Raw genomic sequence first — 24,955 nt, forward strand, 5'->3', positions numbered from 1 at the left:
GCCGACGCAAACTCAAATGGGACGCGTGAGCCTCGAAGGCGTGCAGCTTAGCTATGACGTTTATTTTCTTCAGTGGCACGTTGGGTACAGACACGCCGTCTTTAATTTTTTAATAAACTGCTTCGTTAAAAACCAACCATGGAAAGTTTATAAAGGCGGTCATTTCAATCGTGTTTTGAACTCCACCGTACAGCGAGTTTTACATTAAGGCTTAAACGTTTCAGTTAATCATGTGAATTGCTGACATGCTACACTAATATTTACATCCACTCAAAAGTATATAAAATACAAGCATTTTATTATTCGAGTTCAACAGTATTGCTTAGAATTACAAAATACAGCAATGTCTGAAATACTGAAGGTTTCATAAAAGCAGCAATTTATCTCCCATTCCCAGTCTTAGCTGTCCAGAAAATTACTAAAATAAATATTGACCATGTTACACAGGCCGCAGATCTAAGAAGACAACCATCAAGTCTTAAACCATGTAACTTAAACATAAATGCAAGTGGCAACGGACAGATGAGCATGACATTGCGAAGGGTACGATAAGAAGTCCGTGCTCTACATATTAGTCTCTTTTTCCAGTCAAAAAAATAAGGGTGTGTTTAGATAAAAAATCAGAAGGCAGACTGGCTTTGTGATGAACACATCAGTGCTTCTGTGGTTAATAGCGCAAAACCGCTTTGGTGACTACTGATGAACCCATTCATACACGTATACCAAGACAAACCTGTAACAACACAGTGCAATTCTTTTGCTGTGATGGACCTATAAAGAAATATCACAATTTTCCATACATGTGCTTAAATACGCAAGTTGTAAAAGCTACAGGTGAAATTTCATCCTCTGAAACGTACACAGTTTGTTCTGTCACAGTAGGAACTGTGGGTACTTACTCAAGTTGAATTTTGCTGTAATTCAACTACTTAACTATCTTTGGTCCCTACATGCAAAAAAACCCCACCTACTTGAAGCATTCTTTCCCTTCTCCCTTTCTTTCACTTGTTTGCCAAGGAGACACTGATTATTTTTTGAAATATTTTTTTTTTAGTGCATGACTTTTCAAGTAACTAGCCTATGAAAATCTATAAACAGTTTAAAGTACCAGGAAGAAAACCCAAGGGAAAGCATTTTCACAATCAAAGATAACATTCTGCACTAATTTTTTTAAAGACCATATAAAAAGAAATTGAGAGTGTATAGGTTCTCACATTTATATTAAACAAAAAGAATTCCTGTTGTATTCAAAAGTATTTTCTCAAGCATATGCAAACTGTATCTTCCCTTATTCAGAATACATTAGTTTAGCCTATAAAAATACAATATAGACAAGTTCTTCTCATTCCCTGACATAAGAATTCACAATTTTGACACAAAAATTGTAAACTTTTATTACATTCAAAATACATTTCGTAAGTCTTTAGAATTTAAGTTCTGAGGTGTCGGCAGTCAGAGCTCTTTGTATACAGCAGAAGTACGTTATTGCAGAGCCTTTGCACAGAAGTAGCTTTCTAAAGTTAAGAGAAACTTGCTCTTCCCATGTATTTTTGTTGCTACCAGGAGGAAAAGAAAGGCTTCCTGCTATGAAATGTCTGTGTGAATGCATTACTCAGTTGAACAATCCGGCCCTGACTTCCAGTGCTACTTCGCTCCACAATCACACGTGGCATCTGAACAAGCTGAATGGGACTTTTTTCATCCTTTAATGCCTGAGTAAGGTTTAGTATCTAAAAGAGTAAAAGCAGGTAAGGTGAGGGCACACAAAACTGCGGCTAGCATGCTTACAAATTTAGATGCCACTCTTAATTCTATAGAATACTGTGCTGTCAGAAAATTTATTTTCAAAAGATACTTTATCGCAAGTAGAAATATTTTATTTCTTCGGTAACAGTAGGACAGCCTACTGCTATCTGACCACCTTTCTATTTTATTCTTGAATGTTTCATGCAATCCTCTCCGATTTTTTGCAACATGTTAAGATAAAAATCTAAGAACAGTTCAAGTTTAGCACATCTCTTAAGAGCATTGCACCTGCAGTGAAAAAAACCTACAAGAAACCAAACAACATGTATTTGACATAGGATCTAGCAGGAGCATAGCTACAAATTATTTTTGTATCAGAAGATATGAAGGTGTATTATGAACCCACGCCAAACCCAGTGCTACAATCCAGATTCATCCCTCAGCTCCCAGGAGTCGTTACCTTCCTTCCAAAACTCTGGTGCTCACAAACTACCCTGATAATTTACTCCACATTCAATGTTATCTGGCTAAAAACTGAGGCAAGTATTCAATTTAGTTCTGGTGACACTCTTGCATTATCCTTAATATCAAGACTTTCCCCCCCCCGCACAATGCCCCTTTTCTTCCTTGTGTGACTTACTGATCCCCTGCTCATTCTGTACTTTCATAGCTGAAGAACCCTGACAGATAAAGTCCTTTCCGTGGTTTACTGAAATTTGGCTCTCCCAGCAACTCCACCCAACGTTTACATTTTCTAAGGTCTAAGGCAATCCTTCATAGACCTGAGTTACCAGGTTGCTTAGCCTCTATGTTCTCTAGAGAACTGTTTATCTTGGGTTTGAAACCCTTCCCAATTTTTTTTTCCTCCTGTTTCACAAAAATATGCGTCTAACTACTTCTGTACCTTAGATTTGCCCCTTATGCGTGAGATATATTTCTCTTCAGCCTCCTTATCTTTATCAACCAAATTCTTCATTTTCTAATCCCTAAAATTTTCTGTTTTAAGGATGTATTTACAAATGAATTTGCAGGATAGCCAAGACATCCTAACTGAATTAAGCCATTATCATGTGATCTAGATATCCAACTCTTCTATAATGCCTTTGGAACATACTTTGGTTTTACACCAAAAGTAAGTCTAAAATCAGTGCTAAAAGGCATGATTTGCTGATGTATTTCCAATCACATCCAAGAACAACTCATTATCTGCATTTCTTCCCTAAATCCGTGCCTGAAAACCTGGTATCTCCCACAGTGAAATACATTCTTGTATAGCTAGAGATTTAAACAAAACAAAAAAAAAACCCAAATGAATCTCTGGTGAAATCCACCTCAGGGAAAGGCTGTGAAAAATGGGTCCAGATGCAGCATTTATAGTGGGAAATAAATTTAGACCACCTTAGCTAAATACCTCCCAATTATATAGGATCAGGCTTTTTCCTTAAGCTTTTTGTTAAGTAACAGATTCCCTGTAGCCAATTATCTCATCACAAAAAAGCCACTTAACACAGTTTAAGATGTACGAATACTTCAGAAGTGACCTTCCAGTGACTGCACAAACTTCCCAGAAAAGTTATTTCAGAAATAACTCCTGTAACTCAATTTAATAAAAGTAAGGTTTGCTGGCTTTTAGCCACCACACATAACTAATGTTAACTCGGATTATGTTTGGCTAAGCAGAGCTGCAGTCTTGTGCAAGGTACTTCTTCATATACTGTGTATATTAATAATATATTAATATACATTAATATATAACATATATAAACACATATTGTGTGTTTATATAAAGAGTCTAGGAAATCTACAGAGAAAAGGTCAGATTAAGCCGCTTTAGGAATTATGAGTGAGTGTCTGGCTTTAAACTATCCATGTTGAATTTACAAACGCAGGGAAGGGAGTTCCAATAAATTCAGGGCAAATGGGACTAAATCTATCTAGTCCAATTCCCTTACATTTTCACAAATCAGTGCTTTATGCCTACAATAAACTAAATCTGTTCTAGCTAAAGCTTGTTTTCCAGTTCATCACGAGTCTTAAATTTTATAAAAGCAAGATGAAGAGACCCTTCTCATCTTGTTTCAGTGTTAAAAAAAGAAAAAACCCCACTTAATTATCATAAGATTCCTAATCTGAAAATGGCTGGATTACTTTGCTAATCATAGGTTCTGACATTTGCTAGGATGAAGAAACTGTAGTAGGTAATATAGCTTTCTTGAGAGGTATATTAATAATCAAGTTAACTCTCCAAAATAAAGTCACATTTATTTTAATAACAATTACCCACCAAATTTTCTATCCAAGTTTATGACTCTCCTCCAGTGCTTAACTTTTAAAATACCTTCTAAGAATATAGAGTTATCAAGTCCTCCCCTACCCCCACAAAAACAATAAAACCCAATCGCATTTAAAAAACATCTTTTATAAAAATAAAACCAAAAAAATCAGTATACACTTTCTGCTGTCTCATCTATACACAAATAAGAATAAACTCTAGAAAGATATTTAGTCTTCTCAAATGAAAACACCTTCAAGTGTTTTTCATTTGTAGCGCTAAAAAAATACAGCTGAGACATGATGACAAATTTAATACATAAATAAAAATGAACAAAAGCAGCCTTACCTGCCCCCTCATAACGGACATTTGGTTTTCAAAAGTAGCCTTGTCAAATCCTTTATCAGTCTTCATTAAAAGAAAACAAACAGTTATTACAGGAAATTACCCATTTATTTTTAGCTATATATTTAGCACGCAAGTTCATCAATTTCATAATGTGCATAATCATATTACCAACATTATAATAATTTTTGGAAGCTTCAAATAGTCATAGTATGACCCACAAAAAGTCATAAAAGTAAAAAAAGATATGCTTAATACCATCACATAGTGTTACACTGTGCTGTCTCTCACCTTTACTCTGGCAACAGAATACTTCCTTCTTCAGATTTATTGAATACTTCCACTGAGTTTAACAGACAACCCAGAGTCTTTGACTACAACTGAATCAAGGACACAAACATTGCGAATGTGTTTCAGGATCTAGTTTTGACATTACAGCTGCATTTTCATTAAAAGTTTACAATTTCCTTCTCTTTCCATCCCAATCATTTGCATTATTTCACTTGAATGTGGGACATAATTGTTTATGGAACATTTCAGAGAAGAACACTTCACACATCGATATTGTAAGCAGTTTCAGGATCTTTAAAATAAGTTTGACTTACTTTAAACGTAGTCAAGATTTCAGCATCAGCTTCACACAATATATGTATGTAAAAGAAAGTACATGAAGGGTATGCGGGTACTTTAAGTTACATTAAATACATGATTTCCTTGAGTTGCTCCAGTTTAAGTGTATAGACACCACACAGGTACAATAAATGGAGTTTTTACGCAGATTCGTGCTATAGAAGTTAACTAGCTTTATCTGATTACATGAAACTTATATATAAAAAGTAATTATGTTTTCAAATGAGCTGATTACTATCAGCCACATTAGTGACACAGTTTCCTCTTAATTATATAAACCCTTTCTACCATGTCAGCGTCAAAGCTAAAATAGCACAGTATCATGACATTAAAAGGTGGTTTTTCTTTTTATGAATTGAACTTAAGTGTTCCATTAGCTATTTTGGTAACACCCAATTCAAAGAAACACTCAATTCACCTTAAATAGCTCATAAAGATCTTCACAAAGATCCTGTATGAAGTTCATATCAGAAATACGAGGAAGAATTAAGTCTCTGGTCTCCTGAGAGAAAGGAACTTTTGCTTGAGAAAGCCAAGCCCAGTGAAAGGGATCTAATGTAGAAAAAGAGCACATATAATGATTAACAACAGGCAAAAATTAAGTTCTCAAGTGCTTACCACTGATACATTACTCTGCTGCCTACTGGAAGATCTCAGTAACACAACATTTTTCACAACATTGTTACCCCATACCCCTCTTTTGGCTAAAGTTACAAAAGCAGCCTTACAGCTACTTAGTCTCTTTTTCAAACAGGAAAAATGTATTTTAAGTAATAAAACATTTAGTTGAAGCAATAAGTAAAAAAGGTATATAAATTAAATCCTGTAAGCAACAGTAGAGGCGTTCTCCTAGTTTAGTTATGCAGTTTCCTTTAGAGTAAAATAATGGCTGCCATCATATAGAAATCTTTCAGATGTTTGACTCATACTGAAAAAGTAGCTACTATTTTTAATCAAATTTTTAGTTTCTTAAAATGCCTTCTTCTAAGCATGCTGAGAAAAACATTCTTAACTTTTCACATAATTGCTATTAAACAGCCATTTCAAGAGATATTGTACGAGTAATTAATATTATCGGATGCTAAATGAGACACCAAACAGTATCAATATTAGTTGCAGGAACTGCAGAGTGTCACTAGTAGCAGCCACCCACTGAACTTCCTGACACTGCTCACAGCCCATTGAATCTGACAGTCCAGCCATTTTTCCACCCACCTCACAGTCTGTTTGTCCAGTTCGTATCCCATGTTTGACAAGAATAGTATGAGAGACCATGCAGAAGGCCTCACAACAGTCAGGAGAAATCAGATTCACTGCCCTCCCCTCATCGACTGAGCCAGTCACCTCATTAAAAGCTGTCTAGTCAATCACAGTTTGTCCTTGGTGAATCCATGCTGGCTTCCCCGTCACTACTTCTTCATGTGCTCGAACAGGAAGCTTCATTCCACAGTCTTTATGGGGACTGAGGTTAGACTGGCCACCCTGTCATTTCTTGTATCCTGCATCTTGCCCTTCTTGAAGGTGGACGGGATGATTACCACTTTCTAGTCATCAGCAACCTCCCACATTACTACAGTTTTTCAAGAGCTATGATAAAAAAGCCTCACAATGACATCAGCCAGCTCCCACCGTGTTTCCAATCCATCCCACCTACTCCTATGAACTTCCATGTGTTCATTTTGCTTAAGTGTTCTCTTTCTTCTGCTTTGCGTAATGATTCACAGAATCACAGGTTGGAAGGGACCTCAGGGATCATCTAGTCCAACCTTCCTAGGAAGAGCAGAGTCTAAACAAGATGGCCCAGCACCCTGTCCAGACAACTCTTAAAGGTGTCCAACGTGCCCGAGTCAACCACTTCCCTGGGGAGATTATTCCAATGGTTGACTGTCCTCACTGTCAAAAATTTCCCTCTGGTGTCCAGTCGGAATTTCCCCAAGAGCAACTTGTGTCCATTTCCCCTTGTCCTCCCCATGGGACTCCTTGTAAAAAGGGAGTCTCCAACTTCTTTGTAACTACCCCTTAAGTACTGGTACATGGTGATGAGATCCCCTCTGAGCCTCCTTTTCTCAAGGCTGAACAAACCCAGTTCTCCCAGCCTGTCCTCATATGGTAGCTTCCCTGTCCTCTGATCATCTTGGTGGCCCTTCTCTGGACCCTCTCCAGCCTGTCCACATCCTTTTTGTATAGCTGGGACCAGAAGTGTACACAGTACTCCAGGTGTGGCCTGACAAGCGCTGAGTAGAGCGGGATAATGACTTCTTTCTCTCTGCTGGTGATGCCCTTTTTGATGCAACCCAGCATCGTGCTGGCCTTCTTGGCCGCAGCAGCACACTGTTCACTCATGTTGAGCTCCCTGTCCACCAGGACCCCCAGGTCCTTTTCCACAGAGCTGCTCTCCAGCCAGGTGGATCCCAGTCTGTACTGCTCTGCTGGATTATGTTTTCCCAGGTGCATGACCTTACACTTGTCCTTGTTGAACTTCATAAGGTTCTTGCTGGCCCACTTCTCCAGCCTATTCAGATCTCCCTGCAGAGCAGCTCTCCCTTCTGGAGTGTCTACTTCCCCACTCAACCTAGTGTCATCAGCAAACTTCATCAGGCTACACGTGATGCCGTTATCCAGATCACTTATAAAGATGTTGAATAACATCAGGCCCAATATTGATCCCTGGGGGACTCCACTAGTGACAGGTTGGCAGTTTGAGAAAGAGCTATTTACCACCACCCTTTGGGTGTGGCCTGTCAGCCAGTTCCCCACCCGCTGCACAGACCACTTGTCTAGGCCATAACACATCAATTTCTCCAGGAGGAGGCTGTGGGGGACCATATCAAAGGCCTTGGAGAAGTCCAGGTAAACAATGTCCACCACCCACCCCATGTCAACCAGGCAAGTCACTGTCATAGAAGGCCACCGGGTTAGTCAAGCACGATCTGCCTTTAGTGAAGCCATGTTGCCTTTTCCCAATCATGTGCTTCAATTGACTTGTGATGGCCCCCAGGAGGATTCGTTCCATAGCTTTCCCAGGGATTGAAGTAAGGCTGATGGGCCTATAGTTACCCATATCCTCCCTCGAGCCCTTCTTGTAGATAGGGGTAACATTTGCCTTCCTCCAGTCCTCTGGGACATGCCCCATTCTCCATGACTTCTTGAAGATTATGGAGAGTGGCCTTGCAATGATGTCACCCAGCTCTCTCAACACCCTCGGGTGGATGGTGTCAGGGCCCATTGATTTGTGGGGGTCAAGCTCCTGTAGTAGTTCATATACTAACTCTTCCTTCACCAATGGTGGGTTGGTGTTTGGTTCAACTGGCAATTTTGTTCCCAAAGCCTGGGACCCGGCAGTGCTGGTAAAAACAGAGGTGAAGAAGGTGTTGAGGACCTCAGCCTTTTCTGCATCATTGGTGATTGATTCTCCTTTTCCGTTTAAGGATTCGTTCCCAGAGGCTCTGTTTATGAGCTCTGAGACCTAAAAGTGGGAGAGTAAACCTTACAAGTGAAAACTGAGGCAAAGTCTGCATTGAATAATTGTTCTTTTTTATGCCTTTTGCCTTTAGGTCCGGTCCTTGCTGCTCTTTTCTTCAGTCCCACCCTCAATTCCAGTTTACTTAACCCCTTCTTGTTGCCCTTTACATCCTCTGCTATCTTTACTCCAGCTGAGCTTTGACTTTCCAGACCCTGTTCTTGGACTTTTGGACAAAGTCTCTATTTTTCCAGGGCAGTCTCCACATCCATTTTTATGTACTTAATTTTTGTGTCCCACTTCAGTCAGGAGTTCCCTAGTTCCCTGTTCATCCATGCTGGACCAACTTCCTGCCTTTCAGATAGGCTGTTCTCTGGCTTTGAGAAGGTTGTCCTTTACAATCAACCAGCTCTAGTCATCAAGAAAACAGGCTCTACCCCTCAAGAGCCTGCAATTTTAAACAACGTTATACTCCAACTGCAAAAGAATTCTAAAGGATCATCCAAGTTTATTACTGTTGCTGCTGAAGTAAAAGATGGTATAAAATAAGGATTAATTACCATGTCTCTAGAACAGCTGCAGAAGTGACTGTAGCCAAGAGATACATAGGTCAGTTACTATTGAGTATCAAGGTGTCTGGGATTATACAGAGCACTGGGTGAGGTAATTAACTAGCCTTTGACAGCAAAACTAGTCCACGCGTAACTGCCGTAATTACCACAGAAATAATTGTAAACCCCGCTGGGCACTTCCCTCTAAACTACAAGTAGTCAGAGATGTGGTCAGAAGCAATCTAGCTTTGACAGTACTATCAATTCTCAGTCTGCTCAAAAATATTAACTAAAGATGAACTTCTACAAAGTAAGCTAAAGCTGAGAACAAGTCAAAACATCATGTAACTTGTCTACTTGTTCACCTACAACAGTACCCTTTGTTTTGAAATAGAAATTTGGCCATTAGAGCGACAACTTGCATACTTTACACTTCATGGTTTTGAAGAAAACACAAGAGAAACATATTGCTAAATTTTTCCAATTCCACCAGTTTACATACAGTAGTATGTTTATGAATATCCATGTATTAATATTCTTCAAAGGACTAAACCACGTATGCCATTGCAAAAGTGGCATTTGTTGCTAACTCTGAAAAGTGCGTTATTTACAAATTCAATATGTAACTACAGTGATGATTTCTTAGTTTCTTACTACAACCACCCAAACAAAAAATACCTGTTTAGAAGTTACTTTCCCAAAAGGAAGAGGATTGAAGAATGCAATACTTACATGCCCTCCACTCATCAGGATGCTTAAAAGGAAACGCTAAACCATTGTCAATTGCAGCAATTTTAATAGTAGATTCTTTAGTTATAGTCCATTGGCTATCCTGCAGAAGGAACATTTCAAAAATAACTGATACCTATGTGCTTACAAAAATAGTGAAATACATTAAAAATACCAAATAATACTTTTTAGCTTCACTGCTTAAAGTCAACTTAAACAATATAAAGGAGTATCCAAATAAATTCCAGCATATGAGACTCTTGCTCTACCACCGTTAAAAAAGAGCCCTTCCCCCAAATACAGGATAAACAGAGTATATAAATAGCTGAAGAAATGTGCTTGAGCAACAGTGGGCAGTTTTATTATTATAGCCCAAGCTAGTAAAAAAAAACAGAATGACAAAAATAACTTCTAGCACTATTCTATCCAGACTAGTCTAATCCAAATAGCTTTACCATTTATTTGACCTAGAATAATTTGCAGTTATCATATTTCTTAAGACCATGCCGCAGGATTAAAGCCATACACTTAATCCCCTGCAAGACCAAGTTGTAAAGCTAAAAAATTTAAAGAATAAGTTTCAGAGTTCAATTTTCTTACCTTATCTGACCAATCAAGTGCATCATCTTGTTTTTCATATCTGACTAACCAGTTATCGTTACCTCTGTCTTTAAACAGAAAAATGCATGTCACAATATGTCATTTATAAAGGATTCATCAACTAAAGTGATATACAACGACTAAGATTGTAATCTGAGAATTTACCAAATGAGTCAGGCAAAACTGTTCAAGAAGATTTTTCCCAATCACAATACATGTGTTTTAGCTTTACTGAAATGTTTGAAGCAACTGATTTACTGGAAAAAACCGAAAATTTACAAAGTGTTCTTAAGTTTGTAGTACTGCTCTAATTTTCCCAACTGGCTGAATATACAGCAAAATATCAAGAAAGCTAAGGGAAACTGTTTTCATACATTCTATGCAGAAAGATTGGCTGTAATGTGCACTTTACATGGGGAAAAGATCAGCAGCAGCAGCAACCACAACAACTTAACTTTTAAGCTTGGTTTAATGCTGTTGGGGAAAGGGAGAGGCCCTCCAAAATTACAGGTAGGGAGATGTTTGACTACTTGGAGAAAACAGACTCTTCAAAGATGAACGGGGGCTGGGAAACTGAAGAGCCTTTCAGAAGCTGAAAATGTCTCCATCATTCAGACAAAACTGAAGGCTTCGACAAGGTCAAAGAGGATGATTGCATGGATTTGTAGGTCCTTCTGTTATCTTCAGGTGCTCCCTTAAGTTTAATTAAGCATCCATCAGAAGATTTTCATATTCTATCATGATTAGATATATTAGATTAAGGTTTTGCATTTTGAGTGTTTTCTTTACAATTTGAGGAATGTCACAGGACAGTAATTGTTTGGAAACACTGGATCTATTTAATGAAACCAACAGCCCATACCAGCAGCTAGAAAGTATTATGTCCTTACAAAACTTTATTCTTTTACTTTACTTCTAAAAAGCCACAAGTTAGAGTGACTTATTTTCAGCTGGATTCCTTTCTAATAAGTGAATTTAAGAAAAGTAAAGTGAAAAAGAGCTGGTATGTCTGAAGAAGAGTAAAGATGCCCACCTCTGTCAAAGCAGCAAAGGAAGTATTTTAAATATAAAACTGCCTTTGGCTTCTTGAGGAAATAAATCACCTACAGAGTCAACAGAAGAATCCCAGCTTCTGAGCGAAAGAAACAAGAATGCAGGAGAACAGAAATACCCGTCACAGTTGTACTTCAGTGCCTAGTCAGAACAAACATGAACTGTTTTACACTGATGCTAAACTGTGCTGTTATCGGCTCCTGCTTAGCACAAAAGGGACACTGGTCATGGCTTTCCTTATGATTCCTGAAACCCCATCATCCCTTATCCTAATCAGGGGAAACAGACAGTTAATAGCCTGTTGACAGAATTAAAGCTTAATGAACATATTTGTTCTTGAATTCTTACATTGCTTAAAAATACCAAGCCAAAAAGGGTTGTTTGGATTTTGTCATATTGCAATATTTACTGTTTGAATCCAAAGTAATTTTTTTAAAGTTTCAAATGCAACATTATGGCCTTCAATTGTGAGAAAAGCATCTGAAATGCATTAAAAGCCTTCAGCAGCAGCTTTCACCCAGCATTGCTCACCATTTCTGCCTCACAAAAGTAGATACCAAGAGACACTAACAAATACCTGTATTTCTGATGACATAATCCAAGATAACCAATCTTTCAAACTGTGACTGAAATTCCTTCCTTGTGTTCTCAGGTAAAGGATCAGTTTCAAACTTCCTGAGCCAGTAGTCAGCCTCCTTATATCCTTCAACAAACAGCTGGAAGGAGCCAACCTGAAGCATTAAGAAACTGCATTTGGAAAATGCACTTGGGTAGGTCACAAAACTAATCTTAGCATTAACAGAAAGACTGAGTGTATCCTTTTAAAGTTCAGAATGCTGGAAGTATGACATACAAAAACAGATTACTATGTCATTTCTCTTTCATTCCGAAATTCTACAAAAAGTAAGACTCAAATCATGAGTGTTTTTTCCAGGTATTTTTGTGAGGTTTTTTGTTTTGTTTTTTAAATATTTGTTTAAGCACTCACCGAATTTACCAGGAATAAAATATTGCCAGAGAGCTCAACATAAATGAACACTCAGTGTTACAAGCAGTAAACAAAGAAAAAGAGGAGGAAGTAAGATCTATTCTCTTTTTCATTAGAAACACTGGATTCAATAGTTCATAGGAAACTCACAAAAAATTACAGGGGAAAAAATCTTCCTCTCCAAAAAGCTTGTATGTTTCATTGATGAGAACAGCAGCATTAACCATTTTTTTCGAGACACTTTTTCATTAAAATGGCTGAAATACATTTCCCGAAAGAGTCCAAGGAAGAAAACTACAGATGGCATAGGCTCCATATGTGTGGGCAACAGAAAAAGTGCTCGAGATTAAAATGCAAAAGAGGACTTATAGTTGAGAAGTAAAATGCAGATAGACGCACACCTGCAGAGACATAAACAGACAGCACGTGGAACAATTGTGCTGGTACAAGCTTGCATAACATGTCACATGGATCAAAATTGCTGAGAAGTGACCTAAGAGGATTACCCAAGCTGAATATAACCTGTGGCTTAAAAGTTTAGGAGTAGAGCACTGTGCTGATACAGTAAGGCTCATTAGGCAAGAAAGATGTGAGGTTTTAGGCAGTGGAGTACTGCACACAAGATGAAAGGAGGGTAGGATAAACACAATAGGATGCCTAAAAGAATAAAACAAACAATGCACTGAAAAAAAAAAATAGGAAAAATGAAGAGCTAAGTAAATTGCAGGGGAGAAACAACTAGACACTATAAAAACATGACACTGAAGGGAAACGTACTAAACAGTCAAGAAAAGAAAACAGATGCACAACATTTTAACATGTTACTCCTCCACAGAAAGCTGGACTACAGACTGATACAAAAAGCGGTGAGATTATTAACATAGTTCAAATGAAGGAATGATGTAACAGATTGGATAGATTTTGCACAGAAGCAGTCATTTATCAAACTTCAGTCATTCAGAGTTTTCCACAAGCAACGAGGTTTTTCTTCTACTGTTAAAGTTACCTACAAGTACTTTTTTTTAAATTTGAAGTTTTGTATAACGATCAGGAAACACACACGTCACTTATTTTTCATCTTACCTTAGGAGGTAGTCCAATTCGATTAAATTTTTTAGCAACTTTTGGCACTTTCTCTAAAGCATATTTTTTTCCTCTTGACTTCGCACGATCTATTGCACTGTAATTAAAGGTCTCACTGACAAGCCAGACAACCTTAAAATATGGAAGTCAAAAAACACATCTCAGAATTCCTTATTATTTTGATTAGAAATTTACAGTAAATTTTATACTTAGTTGTCAAAAAAAGCAAAAAGGAAGCATCAGGAATTTCCAACAAATTTTATAAGAAATGGTGAATGTTTGCTATTTTACATATTCCAAACAAGAACATCATAAAAGACTTAAGTGGGAATCTTTATATGCTGCTTTTTGCAATTCTGATGCATATCTCAGAAACACGAGGCACAAAAGTGTCAGAAAATGCTAGAAACTGAAGTAGTTCCATAGGAGAGATTCAATTCAGATCACAAACCTATCTCTTAAAACAAAAGTCACAGTCACTATTTCTACACCAAACCACTGTGCCTTTGGACTTGCAATAGTTTATAAATGACTTTGGCATAATGCATGCTATACAAGCATGTCTCCACAACTACAGTCCAGAGACTGACAAATCTGTCAATATAATTTTTTTGCATTTGATAATTTATGTGTTTTAATTTTTACCTTAGTTTTAGGTACAACTCCTAGCCCCAGCTTGTCATCCACAAGATAGGCACCAGCTTCAGAGAGGTATCCCTGATTTGGAACAAGGCAGCCTCTGCCAAAGCAGCAAGGACAACAAACTTTGTGAAAATATTTGGTCCATTTTGGATTTAGATGTCCATAAGGCTCTTCAGATTTTGGTTTGAACACTCCAATAATTTTCTAGGATAAATAATACATAAGCATGACTGTTTTGAGTTGAAAAACATTAACCAATACTTTCAAATAACTCATTTTCAAAATCATTTTAGATACTATACATTGCATTTTACAGTTGCTCTTTAGATGAAATAAAACTAACAAAATTATATTCCAAATTAATTTATCAAATGCTTGTCTAGAAGTAGTACAAATTCAAAAGCAGCTCTTCATAAGCAAAAATCAAAACCAGCTAACATTTACGGGTTTTTCAAAATTAAAGACGACTGCATTTTAGAACATACCTTTTTTATATTCTAACTTCTTAAAAAGGAGGTCTTAAAAGTAGTTTAATAATTTTCAGCCCACCAATTAACTAATTGACAAGATACTTCAGACAGAGATATAATGGTTCCAGGAAAGTGACAACATACAGAATGCTAATAAACAAACATTACCTTTTCTCTTTTGTATTTATTTTATTTATTGCTTTAAGTTAGAATGGATCAGAATGTTCTGCACTTTGCAATTCCAGAGTGGTGTCATCTACCACTACTGTAGATTCCTCAACCCAAAGCTGACAGAGGTTTGCACTATCAGCCACCATTTACAGTGAAGACATGTAGTAAAGCTTAAAATTACTCAGAGTACTGTATCCAGTTTTGGACACCATGCTTCAAGAAATCTGTTAACAAACTGAAGAAAGTTGAAAACTATGAGAATAAGCACCAAAGAAAAAGAAAAATTAAAGTCTAGATAGAAGGGATTGTTTAGCCTAAAAGAAAAATGGGACACAATGAACTATTTAATAGGTTGCTATAGAGAAAAAAAGGAACAGCACATTTGCTGTTAACGAGCCAAGAAATGATAGGCTTAAATCCCAGCAGATAAATTGCAAAGGAAAAACCCTTTTGAATCTTAAGAGTGGCTCAGGACTGGAACAGACTGCCAGGTTGTGGAGTCTCCAAAACAGGATGCCACTAACAACAGGTTAGTTAGACATTCATCAGGAATCATGTTAAGATGATCCTGCTCCACAACACAGGCATTAAATAGACGATTTCTCAAGGTGCCTCCTACACACAATTCTTTATTTGTTAACCTCAAACCACAAGATTATTACCACACTAAAATATATAACCTTCCATTTGCCTGTGATAAACTTTAGCCTAGTGCATAAAGCCCTTATAATTACTCTTGTATAGATCACATGAAATGCTGTATCTTTATGCCATCTCACAGGACTAGCATGGTAAGTAAATCAAATTCTTACCTAATAAATATTTAACAAGCATTTTCACATATCAGTACTTTCCTGAATCCTTATCAAAAAAGTGAGTATCTCAATAAGCTCAACACTGCTTGTTGTTGCACCAACACTCATAGCTGATTTCCATTAAATCATGAACAAGGCTGCCGGCAGTCAGAAACTAGCATGCTCCTTCAGTAACTGCTGATTCCACTAGAATAGTGAGAGAACCTGACTAATTGTTCTAGTTTCTAGAGGATTTTCACCCACTTTGTCCAAGACACTGTAACTAGACCGAGATTGTCCAAGACAATCAAGCTTTGTCCAAGACAAACTAACTACAGAGAACTTATTTCATTCTGTTTGTAAACAGAGTACATAAGACACCAGGCATTAGTAGCATAGCCTGTCTTGTCCATCTATTTTGTTTCGTTCCCATCAACTACCAGGAGAAGTTACAAAATACCACTATTTGCATTCAACCTATAAGTTTTCTGTCAACAGGGGCAGGAAACAAATTGACAAAAATGCTCATGTTTTCAGCATGCTATTACCTGTGATTCTAAGGTTACATTCAAAATCATGAGCAAGTTTTATGCAACTGCACAGACACAGTTCAGTTTAGACCTATGCAAAAGATTATGCTTACAATAAATATTCTGTGCAACATGAAAGGCCAGGATGTTCTCCGAACACTTTTTTTTCCCTAAATCACAACACTTTGAAAACTGAATTTACTCAGTATACTAGTTTACTCAAAATTCTTATGTTAGGTTTAGAATTGTTTAAAACTTATTTAAATTTTTTTTCTATTGAATCACAGGTATCTCTCTGCTCAAAAAGCTAGCAGCTTTTCATTTCCCCGAAACGTAGTGGTGTATTTGGTAGTATATGCCGAGCCATTAATTATCTCTTTTCTGAATCACTCTTTGGATAGTACTTCCTACAAACTTCCCATTTCAAAAAGGACCATTATTTGCCTAGACCATACTGTGCTATACTAGCAAATCTAGATATTGTTCTCCAGTTTTCACCGAAGTTAGAACCTTGCTAAATTTTGCAGAGCCACTGATGTTGAAGACCAGAGTAGAACCAGAAAGCTCAATACACAAACAACCTACCAAGGCCAGTCTTAATGTTGCAAGTCAAAATTAATTTGTAGACTGACTCCATTGGCATTACCAATTAGCCAATAGCTTAACTGTCAAAAACATGTTGCGGAACAGTTTGTAACAGGCACAATGTCTTTTGGTTACACAATGAACAACAAACGCAGAAATATTCAACACTTCAGCGATAGTGCTGCTTAAGTACTGAACTGCTTAATATCAGTATACAATCATGCCAATACATGCAAAAGGTTCAAAATTACAATAACATAATTAAAATTATATCTTTCCGACGGACCCAAATCGGCAAATAAGGTACCCTAATGGAAACAGGTTGTTTTACCTGTAACTTGGCATTAGCGTGGGAAACACTTCAGAAGCTGGCCAATAAGGTGCTTAGGCACATCTTTAATAAGCTCTTTCCCAGCATAAGGAAGAGATTACTCAAGAAGAACAGGAGAAAGCAAGTCACAAAACTGGTCTGCAGTAGAATGATGCAATACTCTGTCAAACAGGATGTGAAATCCATTCTATAAATGGGAGTCTCACTACTGACCAAATTAAAGGTCTGAAAACTTCATATAGGTAACAAATCTTAGATAAGCTCTAAACTTAGTGCAAAGAATAAAAACAAAATTGAGAGTCAGCTAGGAACTCAGTATCATCATTCTCACAGTCCCCTGTTGGCAAAATACTTTCATATTTTGCAATTAAATTTTTCTGGCCTTCATAAAAAGACTGGTGGTTTTTTGGCTTCATTCCTCCTCAATACATTCAAATCTATAACCTGCATGAAGGGGAAGGGCAAGGCACTACTAGGAACAAAAACAACACTACACAGCAAAGCAGGAGTAAAACCAACAAGAAAATCACCACATAGGAAACAAGAAAATAAGGCGGTCCATCCAAAAAACACATCATTTTTGTAACCATAGTAAGTACTCTCTCATTAGCCCCCAGGGCACAGCGAGTCTCTCAGGCAACTGCTAGTCACCAAAACACTGCAAAAGCAGCCTGGAGAAGCTTCAGACAAAACAGATTTGTATATAAGGAAATCCAGAACAAGTTTTATTTTTTCAAGTAATTTCTCTACTAACTTTCTAAAAAAGATCTCAATTCCACGACATTTAGAAAAATTCCAAAAAACTCCACTTAAGCAGTTTTAAAGCATTTTTGGCATAACACACTAAAATACTCTTTAGACACATCATGCAATGAATTGTTGAAGTAGTATTGATTTAAACTAGTATTTGGTTACTTATTCAGATTTTTTCCCATTGCATATTAGATAAGATATACCTTTTTAAAAACAGTATAAGTTGAATACGGATATATAGGCATATAACCTGAAAACCTACAAAGAATTAAACTACTGAAGTAGGGAAGTGGACTGAAGTTTAAAAAGCCTACTGAAACTTCGAACAGGTTTTCATATTAACAGCACAGTACATGACAGCAAGAATCCTACAAAGTGATTAGAGAAAGAATTTTGGTTTTTTCCTTCCTTCCAGTTTCAAAAAGAGAGAGACCCTCTTTCCCAACCTACTTTGGCTCTCCTCCACCAGAATGATGGGGGTCATTACTAACAAATGCTGCATACTGGAACACAGGGATATGAACTGCAATGTGCAATTCTTAGATTTTGAAGGGATAGTTCTGCCACCTTCCATCTTAGAAATAAATTCATAAATTCATATACTTACTTGTATTAATTCAGGTAACTATTCTAAAAATCACTCATTCCATGAAGTATAAACACTATCACCAGAAAATTGGCATTAAAACGAACCAAATATCTATGAAAATTAAGTGGCAAACCAGAAATATATTCTGTAGTGACCAATAATATGAATAAAAGCTAAACAAAAAAAACCGCAAACAACTTCTTAAATGAATGGGAAATTACCATTCTGGGGGTGCAGGGAAGAACGACAAGCTTGAATATGTCCTGAAAACCTAGGCACTTAAAGCGTTACAACTTCCATATCCAATACGACTGGTATCTTTAGGATACCTACATCTACCTAAAACCAAAAGACTGCTGTCTGAGCTTAAAATAAAATCAGATATGACACATCAGCAAAGGTGTGAGGGTTGAGAGTCCTCTTTTTTGGAACAGGTCAGTAAGCAACATATTTCTGATTTAAAGAAAACAACGTGAAAGTATGTCTGAATCATTTTCTCTTACTAAATAATACTAATAAATTGTTACTTTTCAAGCAAGATATTCAGGTAACTGTTACTTCTCTGTCTCAAAGTAACCTTAGGACACCTCTTTGATGATCACTATTCAAGGTACCATTTACCACTAAGGGAGAGGAAAACAAATCTTCCAAGTTAAGATTCAGCAGAGAAGTACAAGTAAAAGGGTAGATTTGTTTGTATCACTCTTCTTGCCCATCTACCAATCATACAGGAGGAAGGAGACATGACCTAAATAAAAGACTATAAAAAAACAAAGGAGAGAGAAAAATATACGAGGCTTGGCTAAAGAAACCTAAACAGTACCCAAATCAGCAGCTCAGTTGTGTCAAAAATTCAATTAAAACATACAAAGAACAAAATGATAGATTCTGCACAAAGGAATCCCTGAATTGTTTTCAGCTGTTAAAGAGGCTCTTTTATTTTCTCCTTATTCCTTTGGTGCAGATCATGCAAAACATGGTAAAACTGCAACAGAGAAATAATAGTTATTTTGGCTTAGCTTATGCCGCAAGACATAATTAGAAATCTAAATATCACTAGCATTATTTTTCCAACATAGATACTGGCATACCATCAATTATTAAACAACTTATTTAAATACATTTCCACTTCAATAGAATTTTTAAATTTCCATTTTAAACTCATTGCTGATAGCGTGTCTGCCTTTGCAGTAACGTGCTCACCCCTTTTGGATCCTTGGCGAAATAACTCCCACTGGATCCTTGAGAGATTCTTTCTGGAAAAACTCCAGACTCTATAGCTTGTTCTGCTCTCAGAATAATTTCAGCAAATTCTGGATCATCTAAAAATATATTCATATCAGCACTATGTCCTGTATGCCCTGAAAAATAAGAAAACAAGCAATTTTAAATGTAATTTGTACTATGAATTAACAACAACATAAGTAAACACACTGAAAAGCTAACAGCCTTCCCTGCTAATGCCCATTCAATAGAGGACTGAAAAATTTGGCCCATTAAATAATTGCAAGTTTTCCCAGTGATTTACCCACAACCAATCAACCTTTTATTTAAAGTAAATCAGCCAAATCTGCAACAACTAATCCAAGACTACCACTGCAATGTGTTTATACCTTTTTATTCATATAAGGAAGCCTATAAGAAAAGAAGCCCTTCAAAATCACATCTGTAAAAAAAAAAGCTAAAGATTTTTGTTAAGATTTGTGTCCTTTTGTAGAGAAAGCTACTGGAAGTGAACTGTCCATTACCCACTAACGATTAGAATGGTAACATACCATTCATTTAACAGCTTGCCTAACGTTCATTATCTGCTAAGTCACAATGATGTCATTCACAAAACAACCCGCTACATGTAGTGCTGACAAGTGGCACCCATATCCCAGTGAAGTAATGCATGCCACCACCACTCCAACATTAAAACATTATCAGCTACTTGTAGAATTTCTTTGCATACTGACCAAAAGATCAGCTCTATGCAGGCATGTATGCTAATTCTATGGAAACATTTAGAAAGATGACCAGAAAAGAAGTTGCCAGGATTTAATACTTCTATTGCACTTTAAACTTTTTCAAAAGATTTCTCTGCAAGTTTTAAAACTGCAGACTTCTGTACCTTGCTTCTAAGGCTAGAACTATTCCACATACTCACCGAGTGGATTTTAATGGGTCTGTGCATTAGGGTTCATTTCTACATTAAGAAACAGCTACACCTTTCTAAGTTAAACATTCACAGATAAAGTTGCATTTTTTTCCCATTTCAGCACTTGAAGAAATGTAAGATAAAATAACCCGCATACATTCTTCTGGAGCAACAAATCACACAGAATCTATTCAGAAAAGATACTCCTGAACAGTTTGGGGAGAGACAAAAAAATAAATAATAATAATCACTCCTGATGTTTTGGAACACCTTTTTGTAACACAGGACATTCTTTGAGGTTTTCTAGAACGTTACCACTTGCTTGCATGAGCCACTCATAAATAACAGCATGGCTCCCAAATAAAAACAACTAAAAAGCATAAAACATCAGAAAACCTTAATATAAGTTGGCAAGAGGAAGAAAAGCCTTAAAACTAACAGCAGCTCATTCTTAAGGATCAGCAACTACAAACCATTGGATCGGAATCTATTAGACTACTTGGCCAATACACCTGCTATAAACTACAATATCATTTTAATACTTTTATTGGGACTGTCAGAGACAAACAATAAATTGCATTTCATAGAGTCAGCCACCAGGAGAAAAGGAACAGGTTCTAAGATTCCCTGTCACAAAGTACTTAAGCAAGTTTGGGAAATAAACCAAAAATACCACAATACACTTATTTTTATGGAAAAAGTCACTTTGAATCAGTGGTTCTTATTCCATATTCAAGCCTCACCTCTCTCTACACAAGAAGCATCACATCATACAGCTGAGCTGTGACTACTACATACTTCTGCCAGCAAAAGCAAAATCAGGGTTGCGCATTATACTGTTACCAAACAAAATGCAACATGCATATTAAGTTGCTCTGCACATTAGTCTTCCAGATGAAGAGGACCTACAGGTTAACTTTCTATCACAGGGATTTGAGTTGTCTGTGCAGAAGACAACTTTCTCAGAGGTCAGTTTTTAATTTCTGTGCATTCATTCCAGAATCTAAAACCCTAAGAAGTCTTACTGCCTTGAGGAAATTCTTCAACCATGTCTTTTCTAACAAAAAGATAACTGTAGGAAAAGTATATTCAATTAAAAATCAAATTAAAAACAAACCACATTATGCTGTATGCTCAAGGAAGCAGAGAAAAATAGTTTTTGAAACTTATGGTTTGTTCATTACTGCTACTGTGCTATTAGAAAGCCTTCTGTTACCACAGTGATGTGGCTGTACAAAAACGAATCAGCTGAAAAAAAGGAAACTGGCAGTTTCAACTTTCCTTTCAGTTAACTCTCCATATGAAAATAGGCCATTTTAATTGAAGCTAGTGTTTGCTGAATGTGGCAGGGTTTTCCGAGTTGTTTTCTTTTTCAAAAGTAATTTTTTAACCCCCTTTTCCACTACAAAAGCATGTTACGGTCCCAACTTACTCCCAGTACAATCTCTAAACTTATAACTAATCAAGGTTTTTTTTCCTTGCAACTGCTCTTGAAAACTACTCTTTTCATTAAACTCCCACTCAAGAGACCAGGCTCACACATGCACAGCCTACCTACCAAGCTCAATAACCTTCTTCCGATTAATTTGGACAAGGCCTAAGGCTGTGCAGCTGCTATACTTGAATGATGAGGACATGCCAAAGAAGATGTGAATGTATCATTCACATATACACCTCAACCTGCTCTTCCACCAAGTTAACATGATATAAGCTAAACTAATACACTTTGCAAGAGTAACACATATGAACTCCTTCAACACCAATAGCTTCATACTCTTTTAACATTAACTAAAGGTGTTCCCTTCAATCAAATCCATCTTTTTCTAGAGTCTCATATTCTGACCATAATTCCATTATGAAAACACTCTCCTTGTTGCAGTAACACACATGAACATCATCTGTTGCATGTTTGTTCCACCTGACACACGAAACAATCCTGTACCTTCAAGCATTAGACATACAGGAAAGAACAAGTAAACAAGAGCAAGAGATGAGATGCTGTGATCTCAGCTCTGAGATCTTACATACTCTTGGGGCAGATCCCAAGTAGCGCTCTGCATTCACCACCCTAACTGCCCCAGCGGTGCAAGATCCATGGCTCTCGTCTCCACTCTGAAGCATTAACTACTATGTTTTGCTAGAAGCACTGTCTCATTAACGCATCTTAAGTCTTATGGGAACAAGACAGGACAACTCTAACATTTTAATGGCATGTTTGCTTTGCAGGTCTGGTCTATACTTGGGACCACTGGTTAGAAGTTCAGGTTTTTTTTTCTTTTTGTTCAACTCAGTACACTAGCAAAAGCTCTTTTTGTCTACAAAAAAAAAAGTTACTAGCATAACTTATTTTGCTCAAATTGATGGGGGTTTTGTTTGGATTTTTTTTGAATACACTATTGTTGCAAAAGGAATAATCTTTTGCCTGTGGTATAACGACAACAGCAAACACTTAAGTGACAGAAGTCCACAGATTTCCATCAGCAAACCTTTCCTCGATGTACATCTACTTACAGAGTTGCACAGAATCAGAAAGCTTGAAAGTCCAAAGAAAAAAGGAAACAATAAATATTATGCAGTTCACCATCTTGCCCATATATTTAGAATTGGATAATGAGCACACTTATGATTCTTTTCAAATTCATAACTACACTCTTGCATTTCTGCGTTTTCACACCACATTTCTTTCTCTCTTCAAGACTGGATTTCAAAACACAGAAAGCAGGTAAGTTGTTATGAAAACCAAAATATATGACAGAAGAATCCACATCTAAAACTCCTAATACATGCGATGGTACAAAGAAGCGAACAGCTCATTGGAGCAAAGAACAGAAACAGAGTAAAATTTTTTTACAGGATGAAAAGGTGGGGGTCACAAGCACATAATTGCTGGAATAGTTGAGACAAACAGAAACACGACAGAGCTTGCCAAACGTTGAGGAAGCAGCAGCCAGTCCCACCTCAGGCCACAGTCTGCAAAACGTGCAAAGCCTTAAGTTTCAAAAAATACGACAGAAACAAAGCAAAGCCCAACAAAACAGGAGACACAGAACAAGTGAGGGTGCAGACAGTCGTGAAGACGTGAATGAGTTCGCGCAACCCTGCCCATAGAGACCAAGCGCCTGCACCCCGAGCCACTGACAGCGCTTTCCCGTCGGGGCTATTAGTCAGCGAGCCCACGCGCCGGGCGAGGGCGCCGCACCCGTGCCCCCAGCCGGCGCCACGCCTGCCGAGAAGGGCCGGTCAGGAGCTCCCCCCGAGACGGGGACGCCTCAAGGCGGCACCGGGCGGGGTGCACGGGCGTACTTTAGCCCGCACAGGTGCCCTGCTAGCCTCGCTGGCGGGGAGGGGCACGGCAGGGCAGGGCCCGGCCACCCCACCCCTAGAGACCCTCCCTGGGCAGCATCGCCCACCCCCACCCGCCGCTCCCCTCCGTCCCCGGCCGAGTCCGGCGGGGCAGGCGGCGGCGGCCCCGGGCCCTACCTGCGGCGGCGCGGGGCTCCTTCTCCCAGGCGGCGCCCACTCGGCGGCCGCGGCCGGTACCCGACGCCCGCAGGAGAGGCTCGTCCTCTCCATCCCCCTCGGGATCCGAGCCCTCCTCCTCCTCCTCCTCCTCCTCCTCGAGCCCCAGCTCCCCACACAGCCTCACAGCCGCGCCGGGGGCGGCTTTGGTCCGGCGCGGCGCCCGCCAGGGCGGCCCTCCCTCAGGCGCCGGCTCCGCCAGGAGCAGCAGTCGCTCGTCGGGCCCCTCAGCGCCCGGCTCCGCCATGGGCGGCCGCGGCCGGGGGCTGCGCGCGGCGGGAGGCGGCGGTGCCGGGCGGGCTCAGTCCGTCCCGCCGCGGCCCATGGCGCCCCGGGCCGCCGCCACAGCCAGCTCCGCCGCACCGGCGGCTCCCGGCACCGCCCCGCGCGCACGCGCCGCTCCGACGCCCCACCCCCGCCGGCCCTTAAAGGGGCCGCGGCACACGGCGGCAACCCGTGTGCTCATTTATTTCTGATCCCGAGGCTGGCCCGCCTCCCGGCCCGGCTGCTCGGCCCCCCCGCGCTGTGAGAGGCGCGGCGCTACACCGCCGGCCCAAAGCGACTACCTAAGAGCAGTGTGAGTGAAGACAGGATGGGTGCAGTGGCGTCATTGCCGCGTTCCCACGACCATCCCCGCGTTGTTCACTGGAAGAAAGGGAATATATATGTATTATATATTTATATATAACCCCAACAGGCTGCATCAGGCTCAGGCATGGATGCCCTCTCCCACACCTGCCCGTAGAAGAGGGGTTTCCCTTAGTGCAGTACTTAAAGATTTTGGTGAAATATGGGAGAAAGATACACACATGCAGCAATTGTATAGAACTGACATTCTGGGTTACACTGGGAGCAAGAGAGTTCTCAGCTAAAATAGCAACCGTACTTATATTATTCATTATTCTTATAATTATTAATGATATAAGGATTCATTCTGTGCATTACGTGGATCACAGAAAGAAAATGACTTTTCT

General features: G+C 38.7%; 1 protein-coding gene across 1 annotated transcript; it reads right to left on the reverse strand.

Annotated features, from left to right (window-relative positions):
* Positions 1-41: 41 nt before the first annotated feature.
* Positions 42-24,357, reverse strand: PI4K2B (phosphatidylinositol 4-kinase type 2 beta). Its single transcript, XM_075091746.1, has 10 exons — positions 23,943-24,357; positions 19,526-19,683; positions 14,103-14,303; positions 13,458-13,589; positions 11,964-12,117; positions 10,334-10,401; positions 9,737-9,836; positions 5,412-5,545; positions 4,367-4,426; positions 42-1,730 (listed from the first exon to the last, which is right to left on the reverse strand). Exons 1-10 carry the CDS (start codon positions 24,226-24,228, stop codon positions 1,557-1,559), a joined length of 1,467 nt encoding a protein of 488 aa, XP_074947847.1. The 5' UTR covers positions 24,229-24,357; the 3' UTR covers positions 42-1,556.
* Positions 24,358-24,955: the final 598 nt, after the last annotated feature.

The sequence above is a fragment of the Phalacrocorax aristotelis genome, chromosome 4, assembly GCF_949628215.1.
Source record: "Phalacrocorax aristotelis chromosome 4, bGulAri2.1, whole genome shotgun sequence".
Classification (NCBI taxonomy): Eukaryota; Metazoa; Chordata; class Aves; order Suliformes; family Phalacrocoracidae; genus Phalacrocorax; species Phalacrocorax aristotelis.

Bases quoted from the DNA above. Each gene is read 5' to 3' on its own strand.
- PI4K2B (XM_075091746.1), bottom strand. From the start codon at position 24,228: ATGGCGGAGCCGGGCGCTGAGGGGCCCGACGAGCGACTGCTGCTCCTG. The intron at 10,402-11,963 runs GTATTTGTTAGT...TTCTGTTTAAAG, and splicing joins TTATGTCATCAGAAATACAG to ACAGAGGTAACGATAACTGG. The intron at 4,427-5,411 runs GTGAATTGAGTG...CTTTTAATGAAG, and splicing joins ATCTTTATGAGCTATTTAAG to ACTGATAAAGGATTTGACAA.